At 35.8% G+C, this 23,070-nt stretch overlaps 2 protein-coding genes across 2 annotated transcripts; one reads left to right on the forward strand and one right to left on the reverse strand.

The window, feature by feature from the left end:
• Positions 1–1,722: 1,722 nt before the first annotated feature.
• Positions 1,723–5,085, forward strand: HELRODRAFT_80095 (hypothetical protein; the record flags this gene model as incomplete). The annotated part of the gene is made up of 7 exons (XM_009020126.1): positions 1,723–1,767; positions 2,070–2,179; positions 2,418–2,598; positions 2,754–3,047; positions 3,453–3,900; positions 4,337–4,425; positions 4,918–5,085. Coding segments are annotated over 7 exons (1,335 nt in total), but the record flags the coding sequence as incomplete, so codon positions are not given.
• A 1,109-nt stretch (positions 5,086–6,194) lies between these two features.
• On the reverse strand, positions 6,195–14,252 carry HELRODRAFT_173520 (hypothetical protein; the record flags this gene model as incomplete). The annotated part of the gene is made up of 7 exons (XM_009020127.1): positions 6,195–6,518; positions 6,730–7,730; positions 7,995–8,345; positions 8,566–9,918; positions 10,230–10,467; positions 10,585–10,725; positions 12,825–14,252. 7 exons carry the CDS (start codon positions 14,250–14,252, stop codon positions 6,195–6,197), a joined length of 4,836 nt encoding a protein of 1,611 aa, XP_009018375.1.
• Positions 14,253–23,070: the final 8,818 nt, after the last annotated feature.

The following is a 23,070-nucleotide window of genomic DNA, read 5'->3' on the forward strand; positions in this document are numbered from 1 at the left end:
CACACACACACNTTACACACACACACACACACTCACGTACACACACACACGTACAAACACAGATACACACACAAGTACAAACACACATACGCACATACATACACACACATACAAACGTACACACACACAAATATATATATATATATATATATATATATATATATATATATATATAAACACTTGCAGCGAATAAATGCAGTATAATATGTTAATGACTTCACAAGCAATAATCTACTTGCAACAACTCAGCTGATACATACTTAAGTACACTTAGCAGCATACAAACAAACAAACAAATACATCTAAACACACAAACAAAAATATATACAACACAGAACTCTATGTATTCATGTGTACACTATCATGTATATTACAAACATACAAATATATTCAACACGCATAAATGCACTTACACATATCTGTACACCACAATAAAATACATTTGCAACATACATAAATGTGTGTATGTATGCATGCACAACCATACAAAGATATAACTATATACTAAGCAACACATACATAAACACAAACAAACAACCATAGATACAAAGATACAACCAAACCAAAACACACATAAACACTAACATACATGCACCTTCTGGAGGCTGGCTGACTCAATTGTTGTGTTTTAATTACACTCTTCAGCAACTTGTTTACAGAGCCAAAAAAGCTCAAACCACACACACACACACACACACACACACACACACACACACTCACGCATATTCCTCTTTGTTTATATTACATTTCTTTGTTTTTTATTCATCTTTTCATTTGTCTATCCATTTTCCTTCCATTATTCTCTCATCTTTTTATATTCTTTTTTATTTTCCTTCGTTCAATTTTTATCGAAAGATGATAATTTACAACAGCAACAACCACTATTGTTTCAGTCTTATCATCATCGTCACTTCTTCATCATCATCATCATCGTCTCATCATCAACTTCTTCTTCATCGTCATCTTCACCATGTTTACATCATCATCGTCTTCATCATCTAGGCTATTTTTTAAAATTTATTTGTATCAAGATGCTTAAATATGTTTCTCTGTATCATTATCATTATTTTATTACCATCATCGTCGTCTTCATCATCATCTTCATCATCATCTTCATCGTCATAATCTTCTTCTTCAGTTTCATCATTGTTTCATTATCGTATTCATCACTATCTTCATAATCATCATCCTCATCATTTCAACTATTTTCCATGATCTATTTTTTATCAAGATGCTTATATATGCCTCATTATACCATCGTCGTCGTATTTAATCACCATCATCATCATCTTCATCGTCTTCATCATCTTCATCATCGTTATTATCATCTTTGTCTTCGTCATCATCATCTTCAACATCGTCATCATCATCACCATCGTCATCATCATCTTCGTCATCATCATCATCTTTATCATTGTCATCTTCCTCATCGTCATCATCATCTTCGTCTTCATCTTCATCGTCTTCGTCATCATCTTCATCTTCGTCATCATCTTCCTCGTCTTCATCATCATCTTCGTCATCATCATCGTCATCGTCATCATCAGTAGTTTTCAATTGCGGTCGTTATTCCGTCATCACGTTTCATATTAAAATTCTTTATAATTACTTCTATCATCATCACTCTCATCATCACATAAACAGTAATTATGATCATAATTTCGATCATAATTTTGATCATAATTTTGATAAAATTTATTAATAATAATTTTAATTCTTTAGGACGAAAAAAATCAGATCTTAAAAAGCAACGTTTGGCTGAGAATGGTAAGACAGTCATCATTTTTTCCAACCAGCTACATATTATTTAATTACTGATTGCTACACTAATTACATAATTACAAATTACTTCACAAATACTACTACACCCCAAGGTTATAGTTAGTACTAAGCGTGTGCTAGGCGTTTTGTGTGTGTTTGTATGTATGTGATTGCGTGCGTGTGTGTATGTGCGTGTGTATTTGTGTTTGTGTAATAATCGAAGATATAAAATAATGATAGCAATAATAATAATAATAATTATTATTATAATAAAAAAACACCCACCCTCACCAACCACACAACAAAAGATGTGGTATGATTACCAGTTGGAATGGGATCCAGCCGAGTACGGTGGGATCACAGTGATCCGGATTCAACCGGATCGTGTTTGGAAGCCTGATATCGTTCTATTCAATAAGTAGGGATTTATACTGTGGAATGATATTAGTTAATGTGTGTTGTGTGGGGAGGGTTTGTTTGTTTGTTTGTGTCAGTGTGTGTGTGTGTGTGTGTGTGTGTGGGTGGGTAGGTTTGTGTGTGTGTATGTATGTATGTGAGTGTGTGTGTGTGAGTGTATCTGTGTATGTGTGTGTGAGTGTCTGTGGGAGTGTGTGCGTGTGTGAGTAGAAAGGACTCGTAACCATCTTCGCTAACAGTGCAGACGGCAAGTACGAGGTGTCATTCAAACCAAACCTGGTCATATACGACAGCGGTAAAGTTCTCTGGATTCCTCCAGCCATCTACAAAAGTTCCTGCACCATAAATGTGGAGTATTTTCCATTTGATGAGCAGCAGTGCGAGATGAACTTTGGATCGTGGACTTTTAATGATCTGCAGGTCGGTCGGTTGGTCGGTTGGTCTGTCGGTTGGTCGGTCGGTTGGTCGATAAAGTTGATAATAGTTCTTAAAACTTACATTTTAATAGTTATACAACTTCAAAATTTTCAAAAATTTTGAATAAAATTACCAACAATATAATTACTACTCGAAAGGTCGTGTTGGGGTGGTACGAAGGTCAACAAAAGGTTGACCTTGAAGATTACTCGCCCAGCGGCTCGTGGGACCTCATAGCTTGCCCCGGACAACTGACCAGCCAGGACAAAGATGGACAGCACAACATTTCAATGATTACGTATAAGTTGACGATACGGCGCAAGACATTGTACTATACAGTTAATTTGATACTGCCGTGTGTGCTTATTACCTTCTTGAGTTTCTGTGTTTTTTTCTTGCCCGCTGACGCACATGAAAAGATGACCATGTGCATTTCTATACTGCTGGCTCTGGTTGGTTGGATGGCTGGTTGGTTGGTTGGTTGGTTGGTAGGTTGGTTGGTTGGATGGCAGGTTAATGGGTTGGTTTGTTGATTGGTTGGCTGGTTGATTGGTTGGTTGGATGGCTGGTTAATGGGTTGGCTTGTTGATTGGTTGGTTGGTTGATTGGTTGGTTGTTGTGTTGTTTGTTGGTTGATTGTCGTTAGTGGCAAATTTGTTGTTGTTGTTGTAGTTGTTAGGTGATAAATTTTTTTTGAAATTTTGAATTGATATTTGTTTTGTTTAAATTGTAATTATTAAACATTTTATCATTGTAGTTATCGTTGTTAACTGTTCCAACGTTTAATTACTGACTGTTTTTGACATTATTTCACCATATTTCTCATTTTCACCTCCACCATCACGGCCACGACCCAGGTGGTCTTCTTAGTACTGGTCTCCAAAATTCTCCCGCCGACCTCAGTAACCACACCGCTGATAGCCAAATACCTCCTCTTCACCTTCATCATGAACTTCTGCACCATCATCATCACGGTCGTCATCATCAACTGGAACTTTCGAACTCCGCGGACGCACCGCATGCACAGGTGGATACGTTCGCTGTTCCTCAACTACTTGCCGAGGGTGGTCATGATGAAGAGGCCGAACCACGAGAAACGAACTGAGAAAAAACTCTACGCCCACAGGCACGACAGCCGCCAGATGAGAGAAGCCGACTACAAGAACGATGTACGCTGTTGTCCTGGAAGATCTGATGACGACCTGGAGGAAGAGCCATTCAATGAAGACGTCGTAGGTGGTGGAGGTGGGAGGAAAAATCAGCAGATGGGTTGTAAGGGTCCCAGTGGGGGTAGCTCCAACGTCGGTGCCAGTTCTCAATGTAACAATTTGGGAGGTGTTAGGAGTGGAAAAGTTGGAGTTACGAGAGCGTATCCGGTTTGTTTTTGTTGGTTGTAGTCGGATTTTTTTGTAGTTATCATGTAAACATGAAAAAATGCCATTTGAATTTTATAAAATGCCATGGAATGTCATTCAATATTTTCAAATGGCCTTTAAATAAAAAAGTCAATATGCTAAAATTCTTATGAATTTGTAACAAAACTAACTAAAAAAAATTGAAAAACATCTTACTAATGATCCTAAACAAACACTGAACCCCTTCACGAGACAACAGAACAAGTCCTTCGTAGACTCCCCACCAAAACCTCGACGCAAATCGACAATCTACCCTTTCTACGACGACGGGGGTGACAGTGGGGTCTACCACGACCGTCGTTCCGCGGACACCAAGTGTTACACAGGGCCTGCCTCCTCTCCAGACGCCATCAAAGCGATTGAAGCCATCAAGCTGGTTGCGGCCCATTTGAAAAATGAAGATGATTACAACGAGGTGTGTCTCAAATTTTTATTTTTCTATTTACATTTTTAATTTGAAGTTATTTGACTTTGCAAATGAAATTAATTTAGTTCTTATAAATAATTCAAAACTGGTTAGGACCCTGAGTGAATCGTCTTTTAAAAAGTTTCATCATCATTTCATCACGACAAATTTTTGAAACCCACAAGAAACATTTCAATTTAAAACTGCCAATAAACGCTTGAAATATCAAATTCAAGTTAAATTCTTTTATTCCTTAACGGTATTCACAACTTAAACTAGAGATAAGTTCGACAAGGTTTAATTAATTTAACTGCCTTCATTGTTTCAGCAGTTCAAATAAGTGATTTCATTTGATTTTCACGCACGCACACACAAATAAACAAACATACACATGCACGCACGCACAAACAAACACACACACGCGTAAACGAACACATACACACGCACTCACACACACACACAAACAAGCACACGTAAACAAACACATGCACACGGACAAAGATATTAGACGATTGGCGGTACGTAGCGTCTGTCATAGATAGGTTGCAGTTGTACGTATTTGTGGCCATCACGATCGGAGGAACGCTGGGAATTCTCATCAATGCACCTCACATATTTGAAACGGTCGACCAGGAAAAAGTTCGTGGTTTGGATAGAATGAATGAATGAATGAATGAATGAACGAACGAACGAACGAACGAACGAACGAACGAACGAACGAACGAACGAATGAATGAATGAATGAATGAATGAATGTATAAATATATGAGTTAACGAACGAATGAATTAATGAATAAACGCGTGTGAGTGTTTGAGTGAACGAGTGAACGAACGAACGGAAGTCTAAATTTTTTGAGATGAATAAAACATAAAAAATTCATCTCAAAATAATATTTTTCTAAAATTTTATTCAACAAAAATTTTCAGGTAATTGAAATCATAAAAGCAAGCAAAGACGGTATCGGAATACCAAACGATATGGTCTGATATATACGCGCACACACACACGCACACACACACACACGCACACACACACTTAATTATATTTATATATTTATATTGGTCCTGATACGACTATTTTAATTTCAAAATTATTCAAAATGGTTCAAGACAGTAAAAAAAGAGTATCTAAACAACGTTTGAATTAATATGGGTGTTCATCATTATTACAAAAAAAAATGTGGATTCGTAATGTCAAACTTCACGCACACCAACACACACGCACACACACATCACATCACACACACACACAAAATCACAGACTCACACATTCACATCACAAACACACAGACACGAACGCAGGCAAACAAGCACAAACTTTCAATCAACCAATAAATGAAATTATGCTGTTCTATTTATCATACATTTACCCTAACGAGCAAAGATTAATTTAACCTTTCAATGTGAAAACATGAGTAGAGATACGATTGCACAATTCACGCACACACGCACACAAACGGACACGCACACAAACAGACATACACACGCAGACACAAGTTTACATTGTCTATGATTGCACGTCCACATACTTAAACATTGATAACAAGAAATTGATAATATAATTTTCCCTAAGATAAAACAAATAAATTTGTACGTGTATTACAAAGAATTAAAAATTTGATAAAATTCGCGTTTTTAACTTTTCGCTTTTCCATTCAATTGCGTTGGATTTTGTACCTCAAATTGTCAACATTGAAACATTCGCGATTTTAATTTTTCGCGGTTTTAATTCTTCCCGTCTTTCCACAACTGGCGCTTTTAATTTACACAGTCTCAATTCACCATTTGGTGCTGCTCGTCGTCTGCTTGTTGTGCATGTTAGCGTTCTGACTGTGTCGATTTCGTGATTTCAGAGTGGAAAAAACTTTTCCGCAGCCGCCTACGTAGCAGGGGAACATCTTTCGCGGGTGGATGAGTTCGGTGTGCTCCTTCAGGGCCAGCTTGTCCCTACATTTGACGTGGCACACGTGACATATGACGTCATGATTGTCCGTCTTGTTGTTGTTGTTGTCGTTGGTGGTAGTAGTGGTAGAGGTAGTGATGGTGGTGTGGCTTGTGGTTGCCGCAGCGTTCGGGAATGTGTTTGTTGTGGTGGGTGTCGTCTGAAAAAAGAATTATTGCAAATGATTTTAGTGGCAAAACTTAAATTATGGTATATTTTATACTATTAAATACAATTAAAACTTAAAATAACAACAATAACTATAAATTTAATGAATAATATCAATAATACCACAACAATAATAAATAAATAAAATTAATAATAAGTGAATATAATTAAATTGAAGATATAAGGATATATTATAATAGAACCGATTTTTGAGAGTTGTTGTTTGGCAGAGGTTTAGTCAGAGTAATGTCCAGAATTTCGTGACAGTTAAGCGACGTCATTGCTACGTCATAATCATTTTCGTCATCATCATCATCATGGTTATCACTATTGTCATCGTCTTCATCATCTTCATCGTATATTTTCTCGCGAGATGGTGTGTTGTTGTTGGTTGTGAAATTGTCGTTGATGTTGCTATTGTTGACGTTGTTGATGTTGTTGATGTTGTTGTTAATGCTGTTGATGTTGTTGTTGTTGTTGATATTTGTTTTGCTGGTGATGACGTCATTGATGACGTTTTCAAAGTTGCTGTTTGTTGAAACAGTGGTTAAAGTTTTTGGTGTAATTGTTTGGTTGTTGTTTGTGTGTTGTTGTTGCGATTGATGTGACGGCTGAATGTCAAACAATTTCCTCTTTGCGCTTCTCTCGTAAATATTTTGGTTGTTGTTGCTGCTGCTGATGTCATCACTATCGTCGTCTTCTTCATCTTCGTCGTCGGCAGCCTTACTACCCTTATAGTTAATGTCATTGTTGTTTGAGTTGTTGTTGATGTTACTGATGTTGATGTTGTTGTCTGTTGTTACTTTGGTGGGGACAGTAAGTTTCCTCTTCCTTAATTGATGTAATTGTTGATGTTGTTGATCATTACATGTAGTATTTTCAGTCATGTTAGTAATACTACAATTTATAGTAGTAGCAGCAACAGTATTTTTACCGTTCGCTGAGGTGTTAGTATTAGCGGCAGACTTAATGACGTCATTTTCCTCGTAGCCAATTGAAACGGAGGAAGAAGATGACGATGACGCTGGGCGAGATGACGTAACAACATCATGGTAATGATTTTTGTTATTATTGTTGTTATTGTAGTTATTGATATTGATGTCATTTTTGGTGGCCAAATGTTGGTCAAACGAAAATTTCCCTGGAGATGCCCTAACTTCTAACAGCAGACCATGGACAGCAGACGACGATGACGATGTTGCAACTTGTGATGGGAATGACGACTGTGGTAGTGATGTCATTAGCAGAAGTGGTGCTGATAATGATGATGATGAAAATGATGATGGTGGAAGTGAAGGTGTGAAGAGATGGGACGACGATGACGTCATGGTTGGTTGATTTTGTTGTTGTTGTTGTTGTTGTTGCAGACGCTGTTGTTGATATTTGTTGTAGTAATAGCTGTAATCGTAACAGCCGTCTTTTTTATCATTTTCATCGTCGTCGTCGTCATCGTCATCATCCTTCTCACCATCGTAAATCCTCATTTCACCAGAGTAGCCAACATTAAGCCCGAAACATCCGCCAGTCAGACGGGGTACCTCCCCTATCTCCCCTGCATTGTTGCTACCATTATTGATGTTATCATCCTCTCGAGCACCATAAATAAGACATTTTTTCTTCATCCTGGACCCCCCTGACGATCCGAGTAAACTCTGCCCGGCAAGTCCAACAGCGCTCGAAGGGGTGTGCAGCTTCGGGTTCGGGTTGGCGCTGTGTCTGTTCCTGCTGCGACGGCTGCTGAAGGTCATGAGGCAGCCGGGGATCGTGCAGCGGTGCATCTCTTTCAAGTGGACTGCACTGTAGTGGATCTTGAGGGCACCTGAGTGTGCGTGTGTTTGTTTGTGCGTGTGTATGCTTGTTTGTGTTTGTGCGTGTGTGCGTGTGCGTGTGTGTGTGTGTGTGTGTGTGTGTGAAGCTGTGTTTTGCAATGTGTGGCCTGTATGTGCTGGCATGAAATGCTTCTACAGAGTTTTTGAATTTGCTGCTTATTAGCGAATTCTATCTATTGAATAAAATCATATTTTCAACTATCGTTAAACCTTTGTCGCAGAAAGTTTTTTGACAAGCGGTACAAAGAACCCTTTTCTTGCCAGATGACGTCAGCGTGGTTCCCCCGTAGCCTGGAATGTGCTCCTGATGCTGTGGGGAAGTCCCTAGACCAAAACCAGAAGCCAAATTAAGTTGCCCTGGTTTGGTTTTCGATTTTAGTGGAGTGGATTTTGATGTTGTTGTTTTGTGTTGGTGATGGTGAGATAGTGATGAAGAGGCGAGGGTGCCTTGCTTCTGCGATTGTTTTGGCTTGCCGGTTTTAGATAAAAGAAGTTGTGTTGTTGATGTTGCTTGTGATGATACTGAAAGTTGTTGCTGATGTTGTTGCAACAAGTTGCTATACGGTTGAAATTTGTAGTAGGTATTGGCGACATTGAAGTAATCATGTGCTGGTTCTCCAACGTTGAACAAGTTGTCTCTGGTATTGTTGCTGTGGTGGTGGCGGTGGATGTTGTCGTTGCTGCAACTGCTGCTGATTTTGTGGTTGTTTGGGGAGAGATCAGTTTTGTGTCGTTTTGTACTGTAGTCAATGGCGGTTTCTAAGTTTTGTTTTTTAACTTTCAACTTATTTGGCGGTAATGGTGGTTTCTTCGATAAGTTCTCAGTCGGTGCTGGTTGCAAATCTGAATTTTGTCGTGAGACGTTCGTCTTAGTTCGTTCATTTGTGGCGCTTCCATTTTCAAAAATATTTTCAGAATTTGTGGTGGCTGTGGAACTTTTGAAAAAATTTTCCACCTGTTTTTCATAAGTTTTCAACAAGTTGTGCCCATCATTGACGGTGGTCGATAAGTTGGAAGCCATCAGGAAATCGGGCAGGAAATGTTGAGAAATGATATTACCGTTGGCGGAGTAAGTTTGATGTTGTTGCTGTTGTTGCTGCAACTGTTGCTGCTGCTGCTGTTGTTGCAACTGTTGCAAAAACAAAGAATGTTGGCGTAGGGGTGAAAGTTCAGAGGTCAGAGGTGGGATGAGATGTGGTGGAGGGCTGAAGAATGGGTTGACAAATGGGTTGAAAGCGTGCAAAGCAGTTAGCTGGTTGATTTTGAAAAAATTTTGCTGCTGTTGTGGCGTTGAACGTTGGTGGCGTTGGTGCAGCTGACCGATGGGGCTGCCAACTTTCGCCCTCTCAATCGCTTTCATGTCTTTGCCGTTTTTGACCTCATTATTAGCAGTAGATTTGTTATTTTTTATGTCAATATCAACATCATCGTCATTATTATTATTATTATTATTGTTATTATTATTACTATTATTATTGGTGATGCTATTTGATCTCGACCTTGACCTAGTCACTGGGAGGTCGTAGTTTTCCAACGTCGCCAGCGGCGTGTTACTCCGTGAGTCTGAAAATATGATTAATAATTAAAGAATGAAATTATTATTTATTATTATTAACATAATTATTTATTATTATTATTTTTATTTTTAACAAAAGAAAAAACCGCCCGATTTTTAGTTCGTTATTTTTACAATCGATCGCCTGATTGATTGAACGTGACAGTAAGAACGAACGAACGAATGGATGAATTAATCAATTAATTAATTACAAACGATTTAATGACTAAATGAATGTATTAATTAATTAAATAGATTTTTTTAATTAGATCAATCTGCTATTACAAATTTATATTGATTAGAAATCTGAAATACTGACTGGTTTTTTTGACCGATTTCACGGGTATATCATCTTTCAACACCATCACGTCTATGTTATCGGCAGCAATTGCTATGTCGTCATTTAGTTTTGGTTCTTTGGTGATGTTTGCCATCTGCTGTTTCTTATCATCGTAATCATTTCCGATAGTTTTATTATCATTGTCACTGTTGTCAGCATCAAATTTTTTAATTTTTTTCTCCAAATTTATAACAAATTCAGATTTCTTTTGTTGTTGCTGATGTTGATGATGTTGATGATGTTGTTGTTGTTGATGATGATGTTGTTGTTGATGATGATGTTGATGATGTTGTTGTTGCAGTTGTTGTAAAAACTGTTTAGCTGTTGATGAAACCGCATCGTTGTCATTGGAGGCGGCAAATGTTTTTAAAATGGAAATTTCTTCTAAATCCGTCGGAAAAACCCAGATGTGACTCTGTTTTTGTTGTTGTTGATGTTGTTGCTGTTGTTGTTGTCGATTCATTTGACGTTTTGCCTGTTTAAAAAAAAGTATCAATTAATCAATTCACTAAACATGCTGACAAATTTTTGAATTCCAACTAATTTAAAAAAAATATATCCAGAAAAGACATTGCACGTTATTCTGATGATGCTTCCACCAACATGTATAAGAAAAAGTATTATTATTATTATTATAATTATTATTATTTTTTGTTATTATTATTATTATTATTATTATCATTGAATTGAGTTTTTGTAATTATAAATAAATAGATAAATAATAGTACAAAGCAAAAAAACGTACAAGTGCATGTTATACAGAGATTGCATACACATTAGAAACATCTGTTGTCATGGAAGTAAATCGAACATACATACAAACATACAAACATACATACAAACATACATAAATGCATACATACATACATACATACATACATACATACATACATACATACATACATACATACATGATGATGATGATGAACTTTGAGGCTGAATATATCGATAATAATGGTTATCGATAATTAAGAGAGTGATAAACAAACGTGTTGCTAATATAACTTAACAAATAAATAAAAATTAGTAATACAAATAAAAACACGCTAATAAATACACATACTTGTACACACACTCAAACACAAATACATATCTAGTAGATCTACACGCACACGCACACACACGCACGCGCACACACACGCACGCGCACACACACACATTTCAACACGCACACACACGCAGAAACTCACAAGATGCAGCAAACGAACAATAAAATCACTGTCAACGCTGAATAATGCGACGCGATTGGTTGGAGACATTTGAAAAGACGACACCTCATTGGTCCATTGTCAACAGCCTTGTCGTTACGTCACACACCAGTTATTCCGTGAAAAAATAAACAAAAAAATTCTTTTTTACAAATAATTAGTGTCGATTTCAACCTTTATAACAGTGTTAATGCTTGTAATTTTAGTGCTATATGGCATTATCGTAACATAAACTCTACACTATTGTTATTCATGACAAATTTGCAATGCAGTATAAATGTACACATTTGGTGTAGTATTATCCTAAGTTATATTAGTAGTAAATTGCAGTGGTAGCAGAAATAGAAACAGTAGCAGCTGCAGTAGTAGTAGTGGTAGTGACAGTAAAAGTAGCAGCAGCAGTAGTAGTAGTAGCAGTAGTAGTGGTAGCAGCAAGTGTAATATTGGTAGTTTTTATTATATAATGTTTCCAATATCTCAAATTTTCACAGAATTGTAAAAGCTCATACATTAATTAATTATTATTATTATCATTATAATAATATTATATTATTATTACTATAATTATTATCATTATTATTATCATTATAATAATATTACATTATTATTATTACTCTAATTATTATTATTATTATTATTATTATTATTATTATTATTCTAGTCCAACGACGGTCGCAGGCTGAAAACACGCGAAGTGATAAATCTTTCCGGAAGCCTCCATTGTCGTCTGGCAACAATGGCGGGAAAGTGATGCTGATTATGATGATGATGAGGAGGAAGATGACGACGACGATGACGACGACGATGATGACAATGATGTCAAAGAAAATGGCACTGGTGATGAGGATTATGATGATGGTGATGATGAAGATGATGACGATGACGTCAATAAATATAACAACGATGATGATAAGAAGAAGGATGAAGACGATGATGACGACGATGGTGAACGATTTTTCATTATCATTAGGCTTCTGAAAAAATTGCTATCGAGACGAGATAATGTCGATGATATGGTGATGAAGACGTATCGGTATAAATCTCGATTGATAACGAGAAAATATCGATTCGAGACGCGAAAGTTAATTAATTAATATTAATAAGCGTAATAATAATGATAATTTTTATGGTTAAGAACAAGATGGTGAAACAACTGAATCATCGTCACCGTCATTTTCATCATTTTCACCCTTGTTATTATTATTATTATTATTATTATCATAGTTATAGTTATTGTTATTATTAATAATAACATCATTTCGTCACATCGTATATTACATGAACTTATTGTAGTAAGTATTATTATTATTATTATTACAATAATTATTATTAATAACACAACAATCATCACCAACATTCTACTCACCGAACCAATGTAGCCAGTCTTAAGATCATGGTCCTCCCATAGAGTTCCGTCCAGAGCTTCCAACTTCACGAGTTCTTCATTAGTCATAAGAAGCAGATCAGAGATTACCTTAACACGCATCGTCAGAGCATTGCACCTGAGCAGTAACTGATGCAACGATTTGACGGTATCGGCGATTTTTACACGGTCGTCATTACGACTGTCGTAATCTCTGACGTCATCGCCGTCTCTGACGTCATAGTAGTCTTCGGAGTCGTCGTTAGTTGTTGTGGTCGTAGAGTTAGGCTTTGCTTTCGTAAGAGTATTTGCATTGGTGGTTACATTCTTGTTGTTAGTAGAGTTAGTGTGGTTTGTTGTATTGATGCTAACTGTGTTGGCCATGGCTGTAGGGGAGATATTGATTTCGCCTTTGTCTTTGGCAACATCATAATCATAGTCGTTATTATTATTATTATTATTATTATTATCATCATCATCATTATCATCACAATCATCCTTATCAGAAGTGATGTTGTTGTTGAGAATTTGTCCATATTTCTCCGTACCGTCGCTTTTACCATCGTCATCATCATCATCGTCGTCGTCATCGTCACTATTATCATCATCATCGTTAACGACACTATTATCATGATTTACGTCACTATTATCATGATTTACGTCACTATTATCATCATCATTAACATCACTATCATCATCGTCGTCGTGTAATTTGACATCACATTCATCGTCGTTATCATCTTTGGCTATCATCCTCGCGTTTTTATTTTTATTATTCTTTTCTTTATAACGTTTATTATTGTTATTATTATTGTTATTATTATTATTATCATTATTATTACTTTTATTATTATTGTTATATTTGTTATTAAAGTCATCATCGCCATAATTTTTCAGGTGGTTTTCCTCGGTGTCAATAGTTTTACTTCTTACCTCAACAACCTTATCGTCACTTTTGTTATTATTCATATTATTGTTATTATTATTATTATTTATATTATTATTATTCTTATTATTTAAATCACTTCCGACAGAATGATTCTTACCGCGCAGTGAGTTGTTGTCTACGAAATTTGTATTATCTGTGTTTCTGCTGCTGTGATTGTTGCTGTTGTGGTTGTTGTTGTTGCTGCTGTGGTTGTTGTTGTTGCTGTTGTGGTTGTTGCTGCTGTTGCTGCTGCTTTCGTTGTCGTTGCTTGCCTTCTCGATGTCATCAAGTTTGCGGTCCTTGATGACGTCATTACTGTATTTAGCCTCATTGTGATTTACGTTAAGGTTATTATTGTTATTGTTAATGTCATTATTGTTGTTGATGTTATTGTTGTTGATGTGCTTATTACTATTTTTGTTGTTGCTGCTGACTGGAAAATGATGATGAAGTGGGTGAGGATGGTGCTTCATAATTTGACCTTTGAATGCGTTATATGCCATTAGAAGATATACCTGAAAGTATTATTATTATTATTATTACAAGTAGTAGTAGTAGTAGTTGTAGTAGTAGTAGTGATAGTAACAGCAATCGCTGTTGCAGTAGTGACAATGGTAATAGTTATAATTATGATGATTATTTATATTTTTATTATTATAGCAGACGATAAACATTATTTTTTGCGATTATCTTGAAAAAGCTTGTCATAATTGAACTCATCACTAAATCATCATCTGCATCCACTTTCTCATCATCCTCATCATCTCATCATCATCCTCCTCCTCTTCATCATCATCTCATCATCATCCTCATCATCTCATCATCATCCTCCTCCTCCTCCTCCTCATCATCATCTCATCATCATCCTCATCATCTCATCATCATGCTCCTCCTCCTCATCATCATCATCATCATCATCATCTCATCATCATTCCCATCTTCATCATTTCATCATTTTACAGAACGACATAACATACAGATGTCGCACTCACTATCGTTGGACAAACAAAAATTGATATCAAACATTTTCATCGTCAATAATTGTTTGTATGTATGTGTGTGTGTGTGTGTGTGTGTGTGTGTGTGTGATGGGTGCGTGTGTGTATGCGTGGCGTATGTGATAATTGATTCATTTATTCGTTCATTTACGTTTTCGTTCATTAGCTCATTTAGTTTGTCCATTCATTCATCTCATTTTCCCGGAATATCATTTTTTCTTCAGTCAAATACTTCCCAACTGAGTAGATCTTCAAATATTTAATCAACCAATCACACAACTATTCAATCAATCAGCATCCAATCAACTATTTAATTAACCAATCAATCAACCAATCAATCACAACTAACCAACCATTCAATCAATCAATCAACCAATCAATCAGTACTAACCAACCAACCAATAAATCATTAAAGAACCAACCAATCAATCAAACCAGTGAATTATATTTTTACTAATCTAACATTTAATTAATCAACCCACCAACCAACCAACCAACCAACCAGCCAACCATTCAACCAACCAACCAACCATTCAACCATCCAACCAACCATTCAACCAACCAGACAACAAACCAACCAGACAACAAACCAACCAGCCAACCAACCAACCCACCAGACAACAAACAAACCAACCAGCCAACCGACCAACCAGCCAAACAACCAGTCAACCAAACGTCTAGCCATGCGGCCATCCATATAAATCAGAGTTGAGGTCATGAGCCCGATAAATAATTTAATGGCTGATCGGCGTCATCGTCATCATCATCGTCATCATCATCGTCATCATCATCGTCGTCATCATCGTCGTCGTCGTCATGTATTCACGCATGCGAATTTTAAAAAATTATGAATTTATGGTTGAAAAATTCTGCAAAATTAATGTTAGTTGAGGTTGTGATTGCATAAACAACGTTTCAAATTTTGACCCGATTATGTGAAGTTAAAAAATAATAATATTCCGTGAAACAAACCCACATACAAACACACACACACAAACACCAACAAAAACACACATACAAACAGACACTCAGTGATAGAAAGTAGAATCGTCGGCCAGTATCAGCGAAACGTTAACAAATTGCGAAGGACATTAACGCTACTAATTGGTTACGTGTGTGTCAATAGGATAGCCCTCCAGTGACTCTCGATAACTCTCTCTTTTTCTCTCTCTCTTTCTTTTTCTCTTTTTCTGTCTTTTTCTTGGTATCCTTCTCTCTCTCTCTTTCTGTTTTTCTCTCTCTTTCTTTCTCCTTTTCTCTTGCTTCATCTTAATTTTTTCATCCCAAATTTTTTTTCATGTCACTTCGAATATCTCTCCAGATTTGTCTGTAAAGTGAGTCAGTCTAAATATTATCCGTACTGTCTGCGTAAGAATATTTCCGTGTGTTTATGCCACGTTGGTTTCTGTTATTTCATGTTATTTCTGAAATATCTGAAAATTTCAACGAAATGGATGATAAAAATAAGACGAAATATAAAGGCAAAAACGACAATCTTGAAGAACTAACTGAAAAAAAGGATTTCCGTGCGTATGTAGTATGAATGGCGAAAGAGACATAGGTATATACGCACATAAAAAAATGCTCACACATGTGCAAACATACACGTACACACTCACACACACACTCAAACATACATGCAGAAAAGTCCAGCAGACCGATGTTACTTTTAATTGAACTGGTCGCAACTGTAAAATAGTCGCTAAGGGAACGAAGACTATGCATGTTTGTATGTATGTTTGTTTGTATGTATGTTTGTATGTGTGTATGTTTGTGTGTATATTTGTGTGTATGTTTGTTTGTATGTATGAATGTATGTATGTTTGCATAAATGTTTGTATGTTTGTATGTGTGAATGTATTTATGTATGTATGTATGTATGTATGTATGTATGTATGTATGTATGTATGTATGTATGTATGTATGAATGTATGTATGTATGTATGAATGTATGAATGTATGTATGTATGTATGTTGGCACACATGTATCAGCAACACCTGATGACCAGTCATGCTCTGGGAGGTCAAGGTCAAACGCATCACGTGACGAATGACGTCAATGCAGAGGAAGCGTGTTGTTGTATATTAATGCATTTACACTGCATATACTGAACCTATAAGCATTCATGTATATGTATGTATGTATATTCATACATGTATATACATATATACATACAAACATACATATATGCAAACATAAAAACATACATACGTACATACAAACATACATAAACACAAACATACAATACATACACACGCACGCACACAGACACACACAGACACATATGTGATATAGTTTATATGTCCTAGCCTGAGCGACTGTTTTGAATATTTTAAAGAGGTGACTGAGATGAAAGAGATCAGGATAATGAAGATGACATTGATGCTGATGATAACATGATGACGACCCTATATACCTCCTACATACATTCATACCTGCATACATGCATGCATGCATACATTCTTCGTACCTACAAAACTACTTACCTACATACATGCATACGCACACTCACACACACACACACAACACATACACACACCTGACCTATCCGCGTATACAAAACTTAACAGACGTAAATGTTTTCCAACCAGCTCAATTGACTGTACTAAACCATAAGTACACTCGTTGACATACACACTCACCTTCACAATAATATACAAACAATTATGCCTTCAAATAAACATACACACACAAATATTTAAAAATACACACATACACACACATTACTACACACATAAACCTACACACACACCTACACACACACATATACCTACATTACACATATGTTTCTTATTTATGCTACTCCCCATGGGGTACAACTAACAACCTAAACGGTCTCCGCCGGAAGGCCATGTTATTTATTCAATAAACAGGAAGCTGTTCACTGGCAGGCTGGTTGGTTGGCTGGTTGGCCGGCCGGTCGGTTGGTGTGGATTTTTTGTATATTTTTATACCACTATTTCCCGGTCTTTTTGTATTGGGTGTAATTGTATTTGTTTGCATGTATGTATGCCTGTATGTATGTATGTATGGATGTAGATATGTATGTATGTATGTATGTACATTTTGTACGTAAATCAGTAAATGTATGTGTTAAGCATTGGCGTTTGTACGACATTGTTGTCTTTGTATGTGAGTATTTGTACGTTTGTATGCAGGTGTGTGAATGTATAAATGTGCGTGTGTATGTGTGTATAATTCTTTGTGTATGTGTGAGATGGAACCCAAAAGATTTCAGCGATTGATTCATTGCATTTAGCATTTGCAACTGATTTTTGTGGTTATGCCAGCGTGATTTGACTGCGGCTAAACTACGGTGTGATTTTATTGATGTCATGTTATATACATACTACATGTAATGTATTATTAATGATTGGCTTGCGTAATATTAATGTCATTGTAATGTAACGTTAGCCTTATTACTGTGACGTTGATTTTAGTATAAACGTTTTTGTTGTGTTGTTGTTGTTGTCTGGTAGAGTTAAATTATGAGGAATGATTTTGCTGATAAATTTTATAGTTTTGTGAAATGAAACCGCTACACTAATATTAATTTAATTATGGATAATTTCCTGAAATCATCAGTTCCATCATCATCATTATCACCCTCATCATCATTTTTTGACCATAAATGATTTTTCGTCATCATCTTGTTTGTTTTATCACATTAAAATTTTTATACATCATGATAGTTGTCGTCAACACCCTCATTTTCACACCATTACTTTTACTACTACTACTATTACTACCACTACTACTACTACTACTGCTACTACTATTCTTACCGTTACTACGGCTACTACTGCTGCTACTCCGTTATTAAAATAAAAACATTGACAACAACAAAAATAATAATTATCCTCATCACCATCAAGGCCGCCATCTTGTCGGATGACTTCCGGTGACATGTTGTCTTGAACGATTCGTTGTCGTTCCTTTCCGGTTTTTAACTTCGATTAGTCATGGCGTGATTCCACTACAAAAACAAGAAAAAAAAATCTACTACTATCACTACCACCTCCATTACCACTATTACTACTTTTACTACTACTACTGCTACTACTACTACTACTAATACTACAACAACTATTACTACTACAACTATTACTACTACTACAATTACTTACATTGCTGCTACTACTACTACTGCCACTAATATTATTACTACTGCCACTACTACTATTACTACTGCCTGCTGCTGAAAAACAATAATAATAAAAACAGTGCAAATTATGATTATAACCGTAATGATGAAGCTAGTAAAAGCGAAATGGAATACAACAACCGCCATTATTATTATTATCATTATGATTACTATTTGAAATACTACCAGCGCTGCTAATAGAATCAATAGTAATAATAATGATAATAAAAAGAAAATTAGGAATAATAGCAATAACAACAACAATAATAATAATAACAATGATTCTTGCGTGACTTATCTGTCTCATTCCATTAAAATGATATTACGATGGCGACAATATGTTAACCAAACTACTACTAATACTGCTGCTGCTACTACTACTACTTCTACTACTATTACTACTACTACTACAATACTGTTGAGACTACTACTTCTGCCACTACTACTACTACTACTACTACTACTACTACTACTACTACTACTACTACTACTACTACTACTACTACTACTACAATACTGTTGAGACTACTACTTCTGCCACTACTACTACTACTACTACTACTACTACTACTACTACTACTATTACTACTACTAATACTGCTATTAATATTATTATAACTATAACTGCTATTACTTTATTTAACACTCATTTCTTTGATCATTTCATTCTGTCATATATTTCCTTTGTTCTCTTATCTTCTTTGTCACAATCACAACGACATCCTCATCATCCTCATCATCATTATCATGATCACATCAACGTCATCATCTTCTTCTTCATTTCCTTATCATCATTATCTTTATCATTATTATCACCATCATCGTCTCCATCGTAATTTTTGTTGTTAATATCAGTCTTATCATGACATTTTTTATCATTTTCTACATCGGCAGTGTTATCAATCTTGAGCTACTTTCATTGTTTCGTTATCATCGTCACCCTTATCATTCTAATTGTAATAATCATCATTATCCTTCTTGAAACCATCATCGTTGTCGTCATCTTCGACTTCTTCATCATCATTTGAAATCACCATTTCCTTGTTCATCATTTTCATATCATTCTTGACGTCATCATCATCGTCGTCGTCATCATCAATTCAAAGCATCATCATCATCATCAGTATCACATCATTTATGACGTCATCATCGTCGTCGTCATCAATTCAAAGCATCATCATCATCATCACCGTCGTCATCATAGCAACATATTTTTCAAGTCAATACTTATCGAACGAAATGACATACAGATGGATTGTTAACATTATCATCATCATCTTCTTTTTTGTACTCGTCATCATCACTACCACCATTATCATCATCATTGCCAGCAATGTTATTATCATCTTTTTCATAGTTTTATATCATTATTATGATAATCATTTTGAAAATTTTTGATTAAAAATCTTTATTTTATCATCATTATCGTCATGTTCGTACGATTCATTTCATCTGTCATATTTTCATGATCAATCATATTATTCTTCCTCCCCCCCCCCCCCTTATTATCATCATCATCGTCAATATCATCATCACGATCTTCTTCTTTGCCATGTCCTTATCATCATCACACACCTAGCATATCTAAATAACAAATGACCCGATGTGATTTTTTTTCCTCAAACGATGTACAGCTGTTGCATTTGTCATCAACGTCGTCGTCATCTTCATCATCTTCGTCGTCATCTTCATCACAATCGTCGTCGTCATCATTATCTTCGCTATCACGTTCATCAACATCGCCGTCGTCATCGTCATCATCTTCAACACCATCGTAATCTTCTTTATCATCGTCGTCTTCGTACATATAAGTATGTATACGTGCATGTGTGTGTATGTGTATATGCATACATACATTATACCAAGGTGTTTAAACATTTTCGTGTGACCTGGCAGAATAAATTTTTTAACAACTCTACTTCAGTCGTTGTTCATGTACAATTTAGTTTTCATAAAATTTTTTGCTGCTAAATGAAATCACGTTTCGTCTCGTTTTGTTTCGGATGAATGCACATGCACTGCAAGGTTAAATTTACAGCATTACAAACAAACGAACGAACAAAATTCTATTTGCCCCTGTAACATGACAGGTCGGCACGACGATAACAAATTATATATAAAAATTCATCTAGCACGATCACTCTAACAAAAAATATATAATAGTTTTTTCATTTTTTGGGCAAACAATTTTAGGAATTGTTGTAAAATTGTCATGAATTTGCGTCTTTTATGAAAATGAGTGTGTGTGTGTGTGCGTGAGAGAGAAAGAGAGAGAGAGAGAGAGAGAGAGAGAGAGAGAGAAGCAGAAATGCATTTAATTGGTATGAACTGGATCAAAAAACTTGAAAGGGATTAACGCTGACAACCAAACCGAACAACCATTTGTTTGACAACTGTTATTGATGAATCGACGAACAGTCTTGCTTGTTATATCATAAGTAGTTGAATTAGTAGTAATACTAGTAGTAATAGTATTTGGTGACGTAGTAATAGAAGTCTTTGCAGTAGTAGTAATAAAAGTAGAAGTTAAAGTAAAGTAAAAATTGTAGTAGTAAAAGTAGCATTTGTAGTAGTAGTCGAAGCAGTAGTAGTAGCATTTGTAGTAGTAGTCGAAGCAGTAGTAGTAGCAGCAGTAGTAGTAACGGTAAGGACAATAATTGAATCACCGGCCACCTAACGTCATTAGTTTTTTCTTCGATTGTCTTATGGGTGGCAACAATTTTTTTTATATGCATGTGTGTGTGTGTGTGTGTTTGTGTGTATGTATGTGTGTGTTTCTGTGTATATGTGTGTTTGTGTGTATGTATGTGTGTACGTATGGTTGTGTGCAATTATATGTATGAATTGGTTTGGGCTTATGTGTTGTATAATTGTCCCTACATAAACATGCTGAGAAACGTAATGTGCGAACCTAAGGATAAACAAATAAGCATGCATACACATACACAAATACGTTCATTCTCACCTTCACCGAGTCAGACGCACAAACACACACAAATAAAAATACGTATATTTTTTGCTCTCATATTCACACAAAAATACATACAGACACTCACGCACACACAAAAACCCACACACGCACAAACACACACACACGTACATAAGATGACCAAGGTTGAAAATTAATTATCAACCGCTTGTCAGTCAATCCATTCCCTTGATGATCCTTCATACCAACGCATCTCTCTCTCTCTTTCTCTCTCTCAATTTTTGTGTATGTGTTTTGATACATTTATATACATATATACACATGTTTATATATATATAGATATTAGACAAGTATGTAAAATACGTATGTATTTGACTATGTGGAATTATTATGCATTGTTTATTTGTGTGTAGCACTATGCCATCGTCTGATTGTACAAGGAAATAAATAAGCAGCATATACTTATGTAAACAAAGACAATTACACATAAAAGTTACACATACACAGATGGAAACAGACAGACAAACCTGTTCGGTACACACACACACACATAGAGAGAGAGAGAGAGAGATAGGAGAACACTCACATATATGATATGAAATATATAAACGACAACTAGTAAATATGCCTACGTAGGTACAGTTTCACACACACACACACAAACTCACATACACACACACACATATGTTGATATATACACACACTAACGCACACGCACATACCCACACACACGCACGCACACACGCAAACAAACACATGTGAACAGCACAAAGAAATCAGTTGAATGAAACAACTCATTTCCCAATTCGCTCTACTCACCTTAATGACTAAACATTGAAAACACATGTGACGTTCATATCACGCTCATAATTCAGCCAGCTACACGCACACACACACACATTTTTATACACACGCTCAAACACACACGTGTATATCTATTCGCATGCAAAAACGACAATAAGCAATGTATTTTATGTTTATAATATAGTCGAATAGTTTATATAAAAAAAAAAAATGAAAAACAATCTTATAACACGCTTATTTATACACACAGAGACACACATACAAACGCTCCTACTCACACACAAAGAAATATATGTAACGCATTCTTCTGAGTGTAAGATTTTTGGGATTGAAAAACTGCAAGCAATGAAATTTTCTTTGACGATGACAACGAAGACAACTTTAATGAATTGAAAGAAGAAAGACACACTCACATATACACGCACATACTCACACATGTAGGCAG

Source organism: Helobdella robusta, assembly GCF_000326865.2.
Source record: "Helobdella robusta unplaced genomic scaffold HELROscaffold_26, whole genome shotgun sequence".
NCBI classification, from domain to species: domain Eukaryota; kingdom Metazoa; phylum Annelida; class Clitellata; order Rhynchobdellida; family Glossiphoniidae; genus Helobdella; species Helobdella robusta.